The sequence below is a fragment of the Mesitornis unicolor genome, unplaced genomic scaffold (genome assembly GCF_000695765.1).
Source record: "Mesitornis unicolor isolate BGI_N332 unplaced genomic scaffold, ASM69576v1 scaffold2324, whole genome shotgun sequence".
Classification (NCBI taxonomy): Eukaryota; Metazoa; Chordata; class Aves; order Mesitornithiformes; family Mesitornithidae; genus Mesitornis; species Mesitornis unicolor.
Window position 1 is genome coordinate 18,457 of NW_010177821.1, and position 18,634 is coordinate 37,090.

The following is an 18,634-nucleotide window of genomic DNA, read 5'->3' on the forward strand; positions in this document are numbered from 1 at the left end:
GGCTTTGCAGTCCTGGAGCTTTAGTGACATAAAATGATTATGGATTTATGATCCCATAAATATGGCCAAAGTCAACCTCTGAAGGTCTTCTTTCTCTAACTACCCACATGAGTATGGCTCTAGTATGCCAAAAAAATCAAAGAATACCAATGTTTTGAGCAGTAGAAGTTGGAGTCTATAATTGAAAGGAATTTAACAAACAGAAATGTAACAGCCACAGATTTTGTTCTCACTTCAGACCATTAGCCCTAAGGAGCACACAAGCTCTTTATTGTTTGTGCTTAAACCCAGTGATCTTGCTTACAAGTTATTCTGTGGTTGAGGGAACAAGAATATTCCATTTTTCTTCAACTTCTTGTCATTTGTACAGATGTTGTGTTATCCTCTTGCATGCTTTGCACATAGGCAAAGTACGTGGAGTTTTACTTCTGGTCTTGATTCCCCCTGCACAGATGTAATGATGTAAATCAAGGAGTTATTACCTCTGAAATTGGTTTCTCGTAGACGTCTTCCCCTATGGACTTTTCCTGGGCGAGGATGGCATCCCTGTGTAGCACTCGGAGCACGTTCTCTGGGGCTGCAGAGCCATAATGAGCTTCTAAAACTTCAGGTTTGGTTTTCTCTGTCTTCAGCATGTGGATCACATCCTCCCTTGCCTGAAACATTGCAAATCAGTACCATAAGCCAACCTATTGACCAACAGGGAAAAGAGGGAAAATAGGGGCATTTGACATGTACGGAGTATGCACACACAAATAAAATAAATTAGAGTGCCAGGCTGCCAATGCAAATATAAAAACTTATAATATAATAATATAAAAATAGGTATCATAAACATGACCTGTACAATCCAAATGCATTTCTTGTAGGCATTAATTATTCTATTCCTGCCTGTCATTACATTTGAATGCTATGACTTGTTATCTGGGTGACAACCATAGCCAGGGAACAACGTTACTCTTCATATACCTCATCTTATTCACTGCCCCTGTGGTTTGCTGACTGGGGTAAGGAGATGAGTAGAACAAGCAGCACAAGCAGGCCAAATTAACAGGGGACACAAAGGAGCTCCCAAATTTTCCCATCTCTCCCACAAGCCCAAAGGGATGGGGGGCAGCAGGCTACAGGCACCAATTATTCTCTTCCAACACTCAACCTATGTGAGATTTTGAAGCAAAATAAAGGCTATGGAAAGGTTCAGATATTTTAGGAAAAATTTCTTACAAATCCTGTCCTTTTGTAAGCAATGACTGTTTAGGATTTATTGACCAATATTTTATGCTTTTCCACAGTGTTCGTAAGGGCACTCTGTATTATCCCTGTAGGAAATCTTAAGTCTTTACCCAGTACCATCACAGCTCTACAAAACCACCTGCTTTCAAAATGAGCAAGGAAATAATTTCAGGAAATGGCAAAGACCCTTTAATTATTATTATTTTTTTTAAATAAACAGAATAACATGAAAATAAACTGAAAAATGGGGCAAAGATCATGCCACCCAGTTGAGAAATAGCCCGCTTATGAACAGCTGGTTATAGGGGCTTGCTCTGTACATTTTGTAACCTTAAGTAAAAGTCTTGTGCGTGTCTGCAAGATACAAATTACAGGCTGGAATGGTGTTAATGTTTGTTCAGCATGAGCGTGGGAAAGGTGCATCACTTAGGGATGTCAAAACTACAAGTGAATTATGTGGGTTAGTCCCAAAGAGTGCCAAGAGAGCCCGTACATGTCACTACATCACATTCTGGGAATATACCACTCCCAGTACAGGAAGGAAAAAGTTATTTGATGCAAGTTTTAGACAGGTTTGAGAATATTTCATTTTTTATATCCCCATATATGAATTATCTTAGTGTCTTCATTACCATGAGGCCAATGCTTTTAAAAAGTCTAACAGAATAGCACAGGAATTATAAACATCACCATTTTAAGATGTGTTGTCTTAAGCCTGTTTAGAGAGAGACAGTTTCAGGGCCATACCTGCATCCTACTTCAATGAATGAATTTGGTGTCTCACTGTGTGCCTCACTTTAGGGGAACTATAGCAGGAAAGCCCCTGGGACAGCTGGTAACTTCCCAGCTCAGAAGGGTTTCTGGAAGCTGCAGGTTAGGCTCTCCCGAGAGCCAGATGGAGCTGATTTGGGGGAGTGGGTGATGGTGAAGGGATGAACCAACACTCCAAGCAGGAAAGGAGGAGATGCCCAGAACTCAGAGCTTTGAAGGAAACCCTTATTCAAGGCTTTGTCTTTAAAAGGAAACAGTGACATGCTTGGCTCCAGGGGCCAGGGAGGGCTGTCAGCCCTGAAGACCCCTGGCTGCAGCCCATGGGGAGGGTACCCAGCCTGGGAGCAGGTTGGATGGCACCATCTCCAGGGCATGAGCAGCTCCCTGCTCACATCCCCCTTCCTGGGCACCCCATGCTCCGCAGGATCTGGATCGTGTTAGTGTGGCAAGGTGCCTTCTGCCTTTTCTGGCCTTGGCCACTGCTCCTATCATTATCTTTTCAAGGGTATCGGCTGATTCACAAAGTACTCTGTTTCCATGGACTTATGATAACAGTTTGTGAAAAGCAAACTAACAGACACTCAGGTTGCTAGGAAGCATTGGACCAAAAAAGAGGCCTCATGCTAATAATAAACTGGAGAGAAATTTGCTTTTTATGTGGTCAGCAGCAATCCCCAGCACAGGAATATTCTGGAGCACAGCTAGACTAGGTCAGAGAGGGGACTGGTCAGCATCCTAACCTCTCATCAGCCTGGGGATTTGCAAACTCCAGTTAGTCTCTCTGAAACTCCTGAGGATAAATGTAGAGAGAAGGAGCTGAAGCAGCAGGCCTGTGTAACTTGTGATTTCATGTTTCCTCCAGATGACTCATTTTCCACTGAAACAACTAGAAGAGAGCTCTTGTGGAGATGTTTGCTTTCAACGTATAGTGAAGAACTATTGCTATGTTAAACTGCAGGATACAGACCATTTTCAGATGGCAAGTCAGAGTAATCCTGTGGAGGAACTTGGGCTACTTCAACACAGGTGCCTGGAAAGAGATAGAAGAGGCACAAAGCAGGGGTCCTTGCTAAGAAGGGGACACCATGCTGGCAAGCCTTTTCTACTGATGGACATCTATGGTGGATGCCACCCTTGTCTCAAAACACGTTGCTGTTTAGCCTAAATCATAAGCTAGGAGACAAACACAAGGAAGAGATTGCAAATTTGAAGTAAAGTTGTATATAAATCCCAGATCAAAGCTGTTAGCTGTTCTGGTAGAAGAAACGTGGCTTTTGGCACAGGGAAGCCATCTCCCAAGTCCTTTTTTTTTTGTTTTGTGGGTGCTCTGATGAGGGACTCTTCAGGCATGAGAAGAATGCATATTGCAACAGCTTGTAACACAATGAAACTTATTTGCCTAAGTCCAGAAGACTGCAATTAGTCAGAGAAGCTCTTTAAAGTCAAGATGCAGAATGTAGAAAATACATACATTGACTTTGATTGTTTTTTCATTACATAAATTTCCCTACAGAAAACTTCAAGATAACTTTCTATTGATACTGTTTGCATTGTGGTTCTTGAAAATAAGCAGACTTTTCTGTTAAAAAAGTGCCCCAAGTACTTGGTTCTCTAAAAGTAGGAGCAATGAAGACAGATTAGTGAAGAGGTTGCTTTTATTTCTTAAAAATTTACTCTCAAGGCAAGAAGATAGGATAGGTTGAGAGGTGTTTTTCCACACTCGTCTTCTCCAGGAGCAAAGCCTGCCTAGAGATTCACTGTCATTCAAGCTCACAGAACCACAGCACAGCTCAGGTTTGAAGGGACCTCAGAAGATCACCTGGTCCAACCTGCTGTGGGCAAGGAAGCCTAAATGAGATGATCCAGCACTTTGTCCTTGAAAACTGTCAGTGATGGGGACTGTCCCACATCCATGGGGACAGTGTGGTGGCCATTGATTGCCCCCATTGCAAAAATTACTTTCTTATGTCGAGATGAAACCTCTCCTGGTGCAACTTGTACCCATTGCCCCTTTTCTTCTCTGTGTGGCTCCTAATGAAGAGAGAGCCTCTGTCTTCTTTGTACCCACCCTTTAAGTACTGAAATATTGAGATGAGGTTACCCCAAGCCTTCTCCAGAGACAAAAGACCTAACTCCTTCAGTCTTTCCTCATGGGGCAGGTTCTCAAGCCCTTTGAACACCTTCATAGCTTTCCTTTGACCCTTCTCCAGCCTGTCTGCATCTTTATTGAATTGTGGGGACCAGAACTGGACACAGGACTCAGTAAACTCCTTCAGCTGTCCCGGCTGATAGAGGAACTGTAAAGTTGAACTGTATCTAAGCCTCATTTATGCTTACTGGAGGTGCCAAAATCTAAAGGCTGATGACCTCAGATGTTGAGTATGTCCATGGAGGAGCTGAAGTGCCATGGAGCACTGCTGTCCCACATAGCTTTGCCCATTCTCCTTCCTCTCCTCTCTACTACTTAGTGATTACTGCACTTACTTAAGATGTGGGGTCTGCATTTCTACCTGGGAAATACTAATTCCCCAAGACCATGCTTCTCCCTCAGGAGTGCTTGTAGTCACCAAGCTGGAAGGCTGACGTGAGGCCACTCTTTGCAGGGGTACCCTGAAATACTCACTTTCTGGCAGAATAAAAGAGAAGGGCTTTCTTTTGCTCGCTGGCTTGAGCGGAGCAGGGGTCTGAGTTCCAAACCTCGCTTTACTACGTGCCTAGTAAAATATTTAAATGATATAGAGAGGATGTAAAGAGATCCCTGCATAAAATTGAAACCATTTAGGAAACAATAGCATGACTCTGCTGCTTGTAAAAGGGGACTGGCAACCTAGCAACCAAATTCTTGGTCAATGGAAAGACTGTTACACAAGCCCTGCGTTCGGACGTGCTTCCTCCTCGTGCCCTGCCCTGCCAATTTACTACAGCTCTCTCTCCCCATTCCCACAGTCTTTGGCCTCTCCTATGAGCCTGCTAACAAAACTTAGCACCCACTAAACGGGGAATTTTTGCCACAGCCCATTTGTCACCTGGGAAATGGGACTGAGCTGATCAAACTCGTTTCATGTAAGGCATCTAGTAAACCAGAAAAAAAATTTCGGTTGTATTCAAGATGGGCTGAATGGAGTCGAAGCAATCACTGTCAGCTGAGAGTAAAACCCAATTCAGGACCCTTTGCCAATACAGCTCCTAAACTCTTCTCCTGAATTTTGTTTGTGAGTAGCCTTCTCGCAAGTTCACAGCGTACCACTCCCTAAATCAGTTACCAGTTATTTCTATCATAGCTCTATGTTTGGAGCCATCTAAAATACATCTACCTTCTTCAGAGCAACCTGAATACTTCAACAGCATGATGACAATCCTTTTAATTAGTTAAAGAAGTTTTGAAAATTTGGGACCAGGAGTAGTATTTACAGGGAATACATTTATGTAATATTTGAAAAATCTGATATTTCCAGAATTATCTATTCTTTTGTCTATTTCTTTGACTATTTCTTTTCAAGTCATCGTGACACTTTGCTATGCCTGCACAAGTGAAAGCACCAAGTAATAGAGGTTTAATGTTTATAGAGTCATATTTTTCTTGCCAGTGTGATTAATGGCAAGAAATAACTATCAAACCACAGACAGGAACCTTTACTTCTGCTGGTGGTGGTGTTGTTACTTGCATTTCACACAGTTCAGGTTATTTATAGTGCAACAGCTGCTCTGTACAGCATCAGAAACCAGATAAGGTCACAGGTTCTCCATGTCATGTTGTAGTCTTACCAGTGGCTGATTTCCTAAATTCCAGCAGACTGTACAAACATTTCACCTAGAGCTAACAAACACCACACTCAAGGCATCCTTCTGAGCGAGATAAGGGGGATGTTCACGCTGCTTTCTATGCTATCCAGGACAAGCTCATGCTGCGTCACCGCCAGGGCAGGAGGAGTATTACTTCTGAAAATTCCCATTGGAGACCACAGGAATAGTCCTACTTCTGAAAATTCCCATTAGAGAGCACAGGAATAGTCTTACTTCTGAAAATTCCCATTGGAGACCTCGGAAAGTGAATATCACATGCTCACTTAGTTTACTTCAATGAAGAAAGCATCTTCAGGCAGGTGTACTCAAGAACCTGTATCTGCAAAACATTCTTAACACTAATCCCTGTTTAAACTTAGCCACTTCCCTTCTTGTTTTGCCTTAGGAGGAAATTGAAATAATTGAAAGGAAAGTGCACTTTCTTCATTTTGTCATGATAACTATACATATGAATAGAGGAAGTAATGGAAATTAACCTTGTCTACTGGAATGACACTTGTTAAAGGCCTGATCCCTCACGCTACCCCTCCATACTGCTGCAAGGACTGGGTAGCAATTTGTCTTCCAGGTCAGATGTATTTAGTGTACAAAGCATGCTTCAAAGCCGGGGAGTTAGATGTCCTACTGCAGATTGCATCATACACAGCTCCTTTTTGCTAAAACCTCATGAAATATTTTTCTCTCCAACACCAGATATCCGAAGTAGCCTTGTTTATATCCCTCACTTAGTGATTCTAGCCATGCAAAATGATGGCTAATGACATGCATATATAGTTTTTCATCCAAGGAAGACTACATACAGCAAAGATTTTTTCTTGCCTTTCATCTTCATTTAATTTCCTAATACTTGACAATGTGGAGTTCACGTGCACAGATTTCTTTTAACATTTCTGGGCTCAGGTCTATGTCTGTGATTTACTTTGGAGGTAAAGAGAGAACTTCCGTGCTGAAAAGTGACCATCGGTGTTTTTCTACAAAAGTTTCGTTAACTAAATCTGGAAATGCAAGTGATCCCTCATGACTCTGGAGATATGAAATAGAATTGTTCTGTCTTCTCCACACCGTGCAGAACTTTCTGGCCTTGTATGAACCCTTTAGAGCACACAGTGTATTTAATTTTGTTGTGCGTTATCTTACAGTGATAACACAGAAAGTCCTTCTAAAATCAATAGTGGAGGAGAGGCACATGATAGACCAGCTCATCCACTGCACAAACCCTCTGAAGCGGCTCCAGAAGAATTACAACTTGAGTTTAAAAGAGTCCACACTGAAGATTGCAGAGCTGGGGAGAAGCGGCACGGAGCAGTGCATTACTTCTTACAGCAAGCTTCGAAACAGATCAAATGAGCACTAGAAGACATCTGTCTGTTATTTCCTGCCCACACAGCTTTGTTCTGCTTTATTGCCAGAGAGCTCCATGGATGATGTCACTTTTTTCTGAAGAAAACAGGCCACCAGAGCCCTTCGCTGACATAATTCATTATCTGTAGTCTGGGCCACAGCCAGAAAATTCCCATGGCAAGGCCCCGAGAAGTATTAACTCCACACTGCTTGATGTTTTCAGAATTATTAGGGGCTGGGATAGCCCGTCTTGTCTTTTCACACTGAAAGAGTGCTTTGCTCAATATTATCGAGCCGTGGGGCAGTTATTCCATACAGCAAACAGAATTATAGTGCCATGATCCAGTCAGCACAGAGACACCCATGCAAGGGGTCAGTTAAGCACACAAATCTGCGTGTTGGGATATGCTCTACATGCTTCAGCAATGAATCTCAATGGCTAAACCATTGGGTTTAAAATAGTTTAAAGTGTTGTTCTAAATGGTCTGGGTTTGCTGTATCCAGTCATGTCGTTTATGTCTCAGCCAATATTAACCGTATAAGAGCATTTTGCACATGACCTGAAGCCTGGCAGCAAGCAGAGAGCGCGGATTGATCCAGCGAGCCAGCAGGGAGAGGAAAGAACATCTGTTAAAAGCTCTTTTTGGACACCTGAGCAGGAAGAATCATTAACACCAGTGCAGGAATGGCTGTACGTGCAGTTCAGGGCTGGTATGTGGCTGCACAATGCAGTGTGCATCCTAACAAATGAGGTCATTAAAGCAACTTTAGGTCTTTTCTCTGGCCAGCACCAGTCACCACAACGCAAAGGCACAGGAGAGCTCCCTTGCTCATGTGCTCTAAATCAGACATGAAAACCCAAATGACTAAGTCCCTATTCTGGTTTATTTATGCTAAGGAAACTATCTGCAGCTTTCCATATCCCAGGTGAATGACCAATCACGAGCTACTATAGCAGCAGAGGAAGTCATTAAAATTGCAGCACATTTCCCACGCATTGAGGTGTTTTTATATTGCTGGAGTTGTGTGGTAAGTTGCCATGTTCCTTTTGTAACCACAATTTATTTTGTGATCGGTTAATACCTCTTTAAGAAGAAGAAATTACTAATGAAAGGTTAATAACAGAAAAAAAACCCCCCGTTTCTTTTCCTCTTGTGTTATTATCTGCCCCTTAATCTTACATTAACCAGACTGGACCAAGACTCAAGACATCCATGCTCTGTTCATGGACCTCTTTCTTGGGCATCACACATGAAATTAACCTTACCGTGCTCCGATTTCCACTCCATAAAGGAACTAATACTTCCCAGGAGTGCTGTGAGATTTAATTTATAAGTATATATAAGATCTAGGTACTAATGCTATGAATACTACAAAAAAATATGGCACTCTGACATCCATACAGTTGTTTTCCTATTCATTTTCCGCCATTCATTATATTCTTTTATTTCCTCCATGTTTATGTCCTGCCATACTATCATCCAATGTGCTGAAATCCATTGGAAACTAAAATGTATCTTCATTAGATAACTCAGACTGTCTATGCTGCCCTTTGAAAGTGCTTCATTCACTGGATAAGGAACTGGTCTGGTGGCAGGGGTTGGACTGGATGAGCTTTAAGGTCCTTTCCAACCCAAACCATTCTGTGACTCTATGAAATTGGGTGCTCTGACCTGAACTTCAGGGAGGCACTCAAAGCTGCTGGTGTGAGTACCCACTGTCCCAGAGGAGCAAACCTGCCCAGGTATTTTTGTCCGCAGTGACCTGGCTGTCTTCTGGCAGCAGTGACCACACGTGGGGTGGGATGGAGAAGAGACAAACTGGTGCCAGCAGGGCCATAGCTGTTGCGATGATGGAGTTCAGAGGAAATCCTTCTGCCTCCTCTGCAGAGACACGAACATAACTCAGAGAGGGGTAACAACAGACGTGTGTATACATGTGTAATAAACTGTATACACGACTTGCTCTTGTCCAAGGATTTTGTTGGCTCCAGCAAGCTGTTTTTCAGTGCTCTGTGCTACACAGACGTGCATTCAAGTTACTGATGACTGATGAATGGGCAAGAACAGTAGGACTGCGTTACAGCAAGCGCTCACCAGCGTGGCCAATTATTTGAACAGAGGAGTTGCCCGAGGAAATGAGGGAAGTGGTGTGAACTCCTAGAGTGAAGTAAGTCAGAGAGGGTGAGTGACAAAAGGTGCAGAGCGAGATCTCTTGGCCAAGCCCATGATGCCCTCACAGCTTTGTGCTGTCTCCAGGTCCTCCCCAACATCTGTCCTTCCCCTCGCCCTCCCCAAGCCCCAATTGGACGTCCTCTCCCCTCTCCATCCTCCCATTGCATTCCCTCTGAAGCCCTTCAAAAGGCCATTTTTGCCTGAACTGCTGAGACTGCCGGAGTAAACACTGGTGAAAGAGGTTTTCACTGTGAATCTGACCGCATCAATACTGCTGCTTCTGACTTGTTTAAACACAAAGGTGACAAAGGCCTGGAAGTTGCCCTGCAACGCTACTTGGGTTAGTCAGCTCCACTCATTTTACTGGTATGGAAGAAATGATGCTATTTACTTCTGTTTCAAAGAAAAACAATGATTTCCAGGATCAGAAGTACTTCACTTGTGAAATCCAAACCATTCCTGTCTTAGGAAAGGACTTCCCTTCGCAGTGTCTCAGCAGTGCATCATTCTGGGTGTGCATATGCCAGCCCTCAGAAATAAGTCACAGAGCTCGTTTTATTTCGAACATCATGCTAAATTCTACACTGAAGCCAGTAATTTTGTAAAGATGTGGCAAGACACAGGATGTTCAACAGCAGTTTTCTAAGTGAAAATGTTACATTTCTCTCATTTTAGACAACCAATAGGTGGAGCCTTTAACCCTAGAAACAAGACACTCTCTCAGATAGCCATGTTCTCGAAATTATTATATAAAGACTTATATTTGCTTTTATTAAAGCTCATTTTGGATGGAAACTAATCCATTTTGCTCTCAAGAGCTTATCTGATCCTCAGCTGGAGAACAGGAGACACAAACTTAATAAACGCACAACCAGGACAGCAAAGTTAATAAAACCAGACTCAGCTATAACTGCGATGTTAAATGAACAAGGGGTGACTCAGAGTACTGGACAGCATTATGACACATAAGACATATGCTCATTGCAAGCTCTCCCAAGAATCCCAGATATTTTAAAGCCAGAAAGTCCATGAATCTCGCATTTATTGCAAAAGGGTTGGCCGTGTCCTCTCCCACAGAGCGAGCCCTCGCTTTCTCATTCCTGTTGCACAATTTCTGTTAAGTAAATTAAAAAAAAAAGGAGTCAAATTACATCCGTTGATTAAAATTATTTTAAAAAGATTGCAAAGGAGGATCAGTTAAACACACTGATCCCAATGGGAACAAGACCAAACCCTAAAAGTTGATCAGGACAGTCCTTACTGTGCTCTTCTGGTCCAAAGACCAAGGATATTTTTTAAAAATGGAGCTGCTCATACTCTCCCTCCACTTTAGAGGAGATGTTCAATGGATCAGAGACACCTGCCAATTACTCCTCTCTCTTCTGACCCTGCAAGCCTAAAAAACAGGACAGATGTAGCTCTGTTAAGCACAGCTCAGCATTAACAGAGAAGAATGTGAAAATATCTTTGTGAAAGAGGTTCTCAGCCTATAGCTGTCCAGAGACAGTGACATTTTATTGAGGATAATTACTCTGAAAAACACATAATTCTAAAGCAATTTTATTACCAGAGATGTCTATCATCACTATGCTTGATGATGCCTCTGCCCTTAATTTCAGAAGGAGCAGGAAATGGCCTGCATAGCACTATTTAACTATATTTCAGTGTACTGTCTTAATTTTTTTTTCTCTTATAAAACAGCAACGTTCTATTTTAAAATTCATGATTCTGGGACTTGTCAGACAAGCCCTGTGTACCTGCACTTTGCACAGCAATGATTGTAAGCTACAGAAAAAACCCAAACTATTCTGGACAGAATTCATCTCTCGTTATAAATTATTCAATGAAAACAGAAGAGAGTATTTGTGGTCTGAAGTTTATCCTAACTTACTTTGGTTTCTGTCCTGCAGAAGCCTGTTTCACCAGGAAAACACAAACGAATAAACAAGAGGTCAGTGAGAGTGGAGAGAACATTTTAACTCATTGTACTGATATTCTTAAGCCAGACTTTTTTAGGCTCTCATTTTGCTACAGTGCAGATACCAACTTTCTCCTCAGTGTCTTGCCTTTTCTATGTCCCCTTTCCATGTCTTTATCTTGGCTCCATTTATCACTGTTGTATTCCCTCTTTCCTTACACTCTTTTTCTTCTATTGCCCAACCTCTTTCCTCTCATTCCATTCTCCTTCAGTCACTTCTCCCTCCTCACATTAACCCTATCTCCTCTTTTTCCCTGTAGCTCTGTACACGCCAAGGTTTTTCTCTCAGGGAATTTGAATTTCGTCTGTATGCCATGCTCAGAAAATCCTAAATTGTTTCAGTCAAATTAACAAGACTTCACAGTCATAAACACTTATGCAAAGCTACTCTAGATGCACTTTTCTCTGGCTTTATCTACTCTTTCCACTTTGGCTCCTCTTCAGCTTCTCAAACTGTGAGGCATTGCTAATGACCATTTGAAAACTCTTTCTCTTCACTCTGAGGTACTCAGTCCTCCAGTGCTGAGGCATCTTGTTCCAGCTTTCTCTTCTGACTTTAATATTACCCAAAAGAAACACACCTGGTTTCCACCCACCTACCTATGCCATGTTCCTTGCTTGAGCTTTCAGGCAGCTCAGTATTTAATAACATTAATGCAAGAGTATCAAGAAAGGCACTTAAGAAAAAATACAGGAGTTTGTACGGTACTTTTAACTAAGCAGTCCCTAGATGGCTATCACAATGTTGTTTGAACAGCTCAGGAAAGTCAAGTTCAAAACAAAAGCAGTTTAAGGCGTTACATGAAAGTTCACACATTGCAGCAAGAGGAAAAAGAGACAAAAACATCACAACTACAGCTACAGAGTCAAACTCTCTGGCTTGTATCAGTCAGACTGACAAGTGATGGGAAGACCAAGTAAACCCATGCCAGCAGAGAAAGGGAATACTAAACTCAAGGTACAAGGCACCAGTGAGCTCTCCTACTGCACTGTGTGCAGTTCCAGCTACAGGAATGAAGAAAAATGAACCCAGGGTGTAACTGGTGCAAATTTAGAATTAAATTTAGAAATACATTTGTTAAACATTAAAGATTTTCAGTTCTGGAACTGTTTTACAATAGGGGTAGTCAAGGAAAACAACCCACCTAGTCTTAAAACACAGCTTGATAAATTCACGACAAAGTTTAAATGAAGGTCTTGCCTAAAGAACTAGCTGATGGGACTTGATTTACAGCAGATCTAGAGTTTTACGTCCAGGATTCTCAGGAAAATGGGTCAGTCAATGCATCTGCAGTATGGAAGATGAAGAAGTGACAAGAAGGTAGAATAGGGATGTTTTCACTAGCAGCCTTATCGGAGAGACCAAACCAAAGTGGACATGACAAGAAGTACTGGCTTTCAGTCAGGACCAGAGATACAGGTGAACACACTTTGCCATGAGGTGCATTGGCTGCTGCTCCTCAGACAAGAGGAGACATCGTTCCTGGGGAGTTATTGGTCTGACACCTTGTGTGAGCACTCAAATTAACCATTAAGTGCAGATTTCAAGAAATACAGATTAAAAGCAGGGGCTTTTTTGACAGTGGAGTAATTTGGTCTCTCCCCTTGAAGGAGAGATGTTATGCGAATAGGTTTACCCCTGAATATCTGCTATCTTTCCCCTCAAAAGTCAGTCCAAAACTACTGTTAGATTAGACCATTTGGAAGCCTGAAGACTTCTTAGGAATCGTGACTTGTGATTAATCTACATCTAACTTGTATTTTATACATACTGTTCTCCAAGACATCATGTTCCATGTATTGCCCATCCACATCCTCAGGCCTGCAGCAGAAGAAATGTGCAGCTGATACCTTAACATCTATTTTATTTACATCCCACACCTATCTCAGGAGCAAAGCTCTGCTCCTCCACAGCATCAGGCTCTCAGGAAGCATTTCCCTTGCCGTAAAGCATCTGAGGGACCTCAACAGGAACGGCTGAGCTGCAGGGAATGAATGCCATGTCTGCATGGCAGAAACACAGTAAAACATGGGCTATAATAGAGGTATCAAGTGGAAAAGTAGCTCTTATTTGAATTCCTATGCAGTGTAGGAAACTGTCTCCCAAGCTTAAATTCTCATCTGACAGCAGGCATAGAACCTGGCTATTATTTTTCTTGAAAACCCAATAATTTGTAGTGGGATGCTGTCTTCATAATGAACTTCTGTTATTGTGGTATTAGTTTGGGTTTTGTCCAAATACACAATAGAAGAGTGAGTGGCAAACACGTATAAATACTGGTCCTCATTTCCTTCTAGGCCCCTAATTAGGAAATGTTGAAAATCAGTGTTGGTATTGCTGGAGATTAATGGCTGCTGCTCAGAAGTGTGCAGGGAATATATTCCTGCCAGGACAAATACATAAGCTGTTGGACAAAAACCTGTGAAGCACAGATAGGAATATATCACCATTGTAAAGGTGCACGCTGACTGTGTTGCTCTGTGATTAATAACATTCACATGTTGGTTTGACTGAAATCGTTGTAACTACCAGGGAAATTAATACTGTGCCTTCGTGGTCCAATTTATTCTGCTGGTGTTTGAAGTTTCATTTTCAAATCAGTTTTGTAGTATTTAAAAATTAGGATTTATTTTCCAGGTATAGGAAGAAATCCTTCATGGATTTTTTGCACCTGTGTATCCAATATGTGTTTAAAGACCATGTAATCATTGCTTTTTTTATATGAGCAGTGAGAGCTCACAAGAGAAAAGACACTCTACTGAGCTCTAGGGCCTTTAAAATCAATTCCTGTCATCAGTTCATTTGTTTCCCATTCTCTGTCAGAGAGGTTGAACTTAAGAGCTCTCCTGCCATGTATATTGGGACACATTTTCATCACCACAGCTTCTGTATACTTTTTCTCCCCTTTAGTTTTCTTTCAAAATAAGGCCTAGACTGCAGTGACTTCAGCCGTTTATGCAAACCTTTCCTTCTCCATATTCAGTAAGTGCACAGGGCCCAGCCAGGAAATCTGACGACAGGCAAAGCCGAGTCCAACTTGGCCCTAGAAGCTAACGCAAGCTACCTGAGGTCATTAGAATTTAAAAAAAATAATAAATGAAGACATAAACATCACTTCTAGGGCATGTTTCCATTGCTTACTGGCACATTTACCTTCAAAATGAAGAGCTGGGAGATCAAGTCCCAAAGTAAGGACTCAAAATTGATACTGACAGCACCATGGCATGGGTCTATGTTTGCTGTACTGTTAGATTATGTGAATAGTGAACTAAGCACATGAAGCATATGTATACATATGTATACATTACCAGTTTACCTTGCTAACCCCATGCTTGCCATGACCAGATTATTTCCCATGGCTGAGATCGCTCTTTGGGGTTTACAAGGCAGTGTCAACCCACTCTGCATTCGGTAGTGCAGGCATAAGATCTCCCCTGCTCATGGCTGCTGAGTAAACAGTCATGGTATTTTATCCCATTTTTTAATTCAGAAAATACTGGATCTCCCTACAAGTACAACCTGCTGTTGTTATCTAAACAAAATCTTCTTACCTATGCCTATATAATGTTTGCTTTGCCAGTATTGAAATGGCTTCAAAATAAACCCCTAGTCTGATTTGTGAGCCCAACAAAACGGCAGCCAGCCACCAGAGATGTCCGAGCAGATCTGGAAATGAAAAGCCACGAAATGACTCAGTGCATTAGGTCACTGTGACAGCCAGGAGGCAATACCAGGGTGTTTACTTTGGCTGGAGTCTTCCTTGGCTCATCTTCATTTGGACCATCAAAGCCAGGCTCTCATCTCAAGCCAAAGCGCTGTAGCTTGCCCACTTCAGTAACGGTTCAACACAGGTACCAGGAAAATAACTGACTAAAATGGGGGGTTTTGAAATTAATTTGAAAACTCCTATGGATTAAAAGGAATAATGATTCTCTTCTCAGCCTGGCAGTGAGGAGCAGAAGAACAGACGCACCCTATAGCTACCGATGTGGTTGTCCTCTCTATCATCTCATGATGCTGGGTATCTTTAGCAGTGCCTAACATCAATGTGGGGTCTGTGTGTATGAATATCCCTAAAAGTATTGTCCAGGACAATGGGGTATCCTCTTGGTGAGGATTTTCAGTGCAGGTGGCAGCTATTTCCAGCATCCCCATAGGGATAATGAGAACATGGGCAGTCCTTTAAAGGCTGTGTAACTCCCACACAATGTAAAAGACTATGGTGAAGAGCCACATTTCCATGTATTGAACAGAATTACTCAGAGAAAAGAATAAAGATCACATTTATTGTCACCCAGGAAACATCAGTGACTTTCTTTCACTCTCCTTTCCAGACCACAAAGGTGACTTCAGGGTAAATCTTGAGCATAATGTATTTCTAATGAGGTTTGGCTCTATTCAACCCTGAAGCTGCATGCTAGCTCTGTCTTTAGGAAATGACATATATAAGTTTTGTATAAAGTAAAATGAAGCACTATAAAAATGGATACTGTTCTGTAATGATAAAAGGTTTTCTTCTTTGCAAAATTGTGTTCAACACATTTTCTTGCCTTTTTCCCACAGTTTTTCACTGCAAAATGACTATTCTCTGTCTTTGTGACAAAATTATTTACTTTAAATGCATATTTCCTGAAACCTGAAAGTACTTTCAGACAAACTGGAGGTGAATTATGTACAGGAAGAGTGATACTTAATGATACTTAATGAGATGAAATCTCAGCGTTGTGGTAATGGTGCAACTCAGGTGATTCATATACCACAGAAATTAACAAAATAATCACTTCTCTTCATCAGATAAGATGGCAACAAGTCCAAAATTAAAGTAAAAAGGTTACAAATGTGGGTTTCAAGGGAAAAGTAGAGTCTTATATGAAATGCTAAATAATGATGGTTAACTAGAATAAAGGGCTTGAGACAGAATGTTTTCACACAAGTTGGACAGGTCTTTTCTGCTTCTCCATAGGCTCAGTGAAAAATATCTCTAAAGCACAAACAAAAGAATATATAAATTTGGGACGCAGTCCTACCGCAAAAGTGGGTAAGTCTTGAAAAGTCAGAAGTCTTCATGCTGACTTTTTGAAATACCATGTTTCAGCTCTTTATTTTGAAATTCCCTGAAGGCTGACACTCTCGAGAATTCAGTGATTTACTGACGTTAAAGGGAACCCCAAAAACTAGTTAGGCATCTGGAGGATGTGTGTTAAGCACAAAACCAGTCTGTCTGCCATCAGGGACTTACTACTGGGCTGAATAACCATGCAAATCAGGACAACTGAGAAAACTTTGAAGCAAGCACTCCTCCAAAAAATAAAACTACTGTGTCTTTGCAAGGCAGGGAATGAGCAGAGCACTGGAGCCAGGCAGGACAGGCAGAGCTTTGGCTGAGCCCTGAGCAACATCTGACTATGCAGAGGGCCTAGGGCCATCTTCAGTCCTTTTTTCAGTATTACTGACTTGCAGATTTGTCCCTTGAATATTTGCATTAATGGCTGTAATTACACTCACTTTGCTTGTCTTTTTCTGAACTGATTCCTCAGTGGTTGTTTCCTGCCTCTTTTTAAGTGTTCAAGACTTCAGATCCTCCTTCCTTCAGCAGCTCTGACAGGTGTTTATAATTTCTTTTGCTTTGGTAGCTGCAGATAGAGACAGTAAATAAAGCAGCCCTTAAAACTATGACTATCCTGTTAAACACCAACCAGCACTGCTCTCTCCTTATGTTCCCTTGCCTTAAATTTGCATGTCCCTGTCAGTTGAGCCCTGTGCTTCTTGGACAACCTAAAAATAAATAGATACATAGAAAATATAGTAAAAAAGATGCTTCCTTTACCTGAAGTTCTCCTTCCATTATACTGAGCAGTTTTATCAAGTCCTCTTTAGAAAAATCTATGGACTTCTTGTTCTTTCGCTCAGTAGGTCCAGGTGATTTTGAGTGCCGCTTGACAGTTGCTGAAACCATGACCTCATCTTCCTTCCGATGAGGTTTGTTCTTTTTCTTGGCGTCCTCCTGAAGTTTTTCATTCTCTGCATGGCTGATGACAGGCCTGGAACTGGAGAAGTGCCCGTTAGACGAGCTTTCTCCACCTTGGTTTCGGGATCTCATCCCTACCTAGAAAGAAACAAACATAAAATTACATTTATAAACAGAAATACTTACCAAAAGCCGCAGTGGAAATATTGCCTTTTGGAAGAACAGCAGTCTTCTATAAACTGAAAAATACTGCCATGCTCCAGAGGCAGCAGTAGAAAGTTGAACCATTTCAACAACTCTGTGTGTGGCAGACAGTGAATCCAGGGCATTAATTATAAATTTAACAGAGTCCTAAAGTAAGGGTAACCATCTTTTTCAGCATGTCAAGATGCTGATATGAGTTTAAATGTATGGAACTTAAAAGTGATGCAGGAAAATGATAAAAAACCACTTTCCAATGTTCCCTTTTCTTCAGTCAATTTTGATTATTCACCATTCATCACTACAAAACCAAGCAGGTTGTTAAGTAGATCTTATTTGAACATGAGGTTTACTTGAGAGACAGGGATGCAATTAAATTTTAGAAAAGCATATTCCTTGTATATAATTCTCTATGAGAGTGAAGTGACAATGCACGACAAAGGAAGGTCACTCTACAGTTTCCCTGAGTGAAGCAATGGTTTTATTCCAGGTAACCAAGAAAAATGGGGAATGCAGACTAAATCAAGTGGTAAACTCCATCTTAAACTAAATACTGCTTGAGATTATGAGACAGTAAGTGCCATAAAGTTGAGAAGAAGTTTGAAAAAGAGCACGGAGGCCATGAAACCGCAAAGAGGTAAACAGATCAATGTAGTCCTTCCAGAAGATTCAGGGTTTCCCTGAAATGACAAGTCATGGTTATAGAGTGCTCACATCTGTCCTTTTAAGCACCTACCCTGCACTCTTAGACTATGGCTGTCCTAGGGAGTTAAACAGTGACAGCAAAAGTTCCTGTGCTCTGGCACTTGACCCACTGAATTGCTAAATTTCTGGCACACTTCTGGCCCAAGCAAACTACCACTCTCCCAACCAGTTCCTGGGTACAGTTAAGAAATGAACCCAGTCCAGGTGCAGGTGCAGCCACCCTGTTCTGGAAGAGAAGAGAGTTTCATAGTACGAGCATGGCTGGATCGTGCTATCTGACCCCAGGGACAGAAGGGGGGCCCTGGAACTGTTAAGTTTACAAGTAACACAGCCTTGGTGTCCTACAAAACATAGCTGTGAAAATCATCCTTCCTGTGTATTGTCCTCATAAAACAAGTCTTTTCCAATTCCCTCTGCTGAATGCCACTCAGCAATATCAAACTAAGCCACTTGCCCTT

At 41.7% G+C, this 18,634-nt stretch overlaps 1 protein-coding gene across 1 annotated transcript; it reads right to left on the minus strand.

Annotated features, from left to right (window-relative positions):
- Window positions 1-284: 284 nt before the first annotated feature.
- LOC104538862 (filamin-A-interacting protein 1-like) lies at window positions 285-17,408 on the minus strand (the record flags this gene model as incomplete). Its single annotated transcript, XM_010182219.1, has 2 exons — window positions 285-656; window positions 17,130-17,408. Coding segments are annotated over 2 exons (468 nt in total), but the record flags the coding sequence as incomplete, so codon positions are not given.
- Between the last annotated feature and the right edge of the window lie 1,226 nt (window positions 17,409-18,634).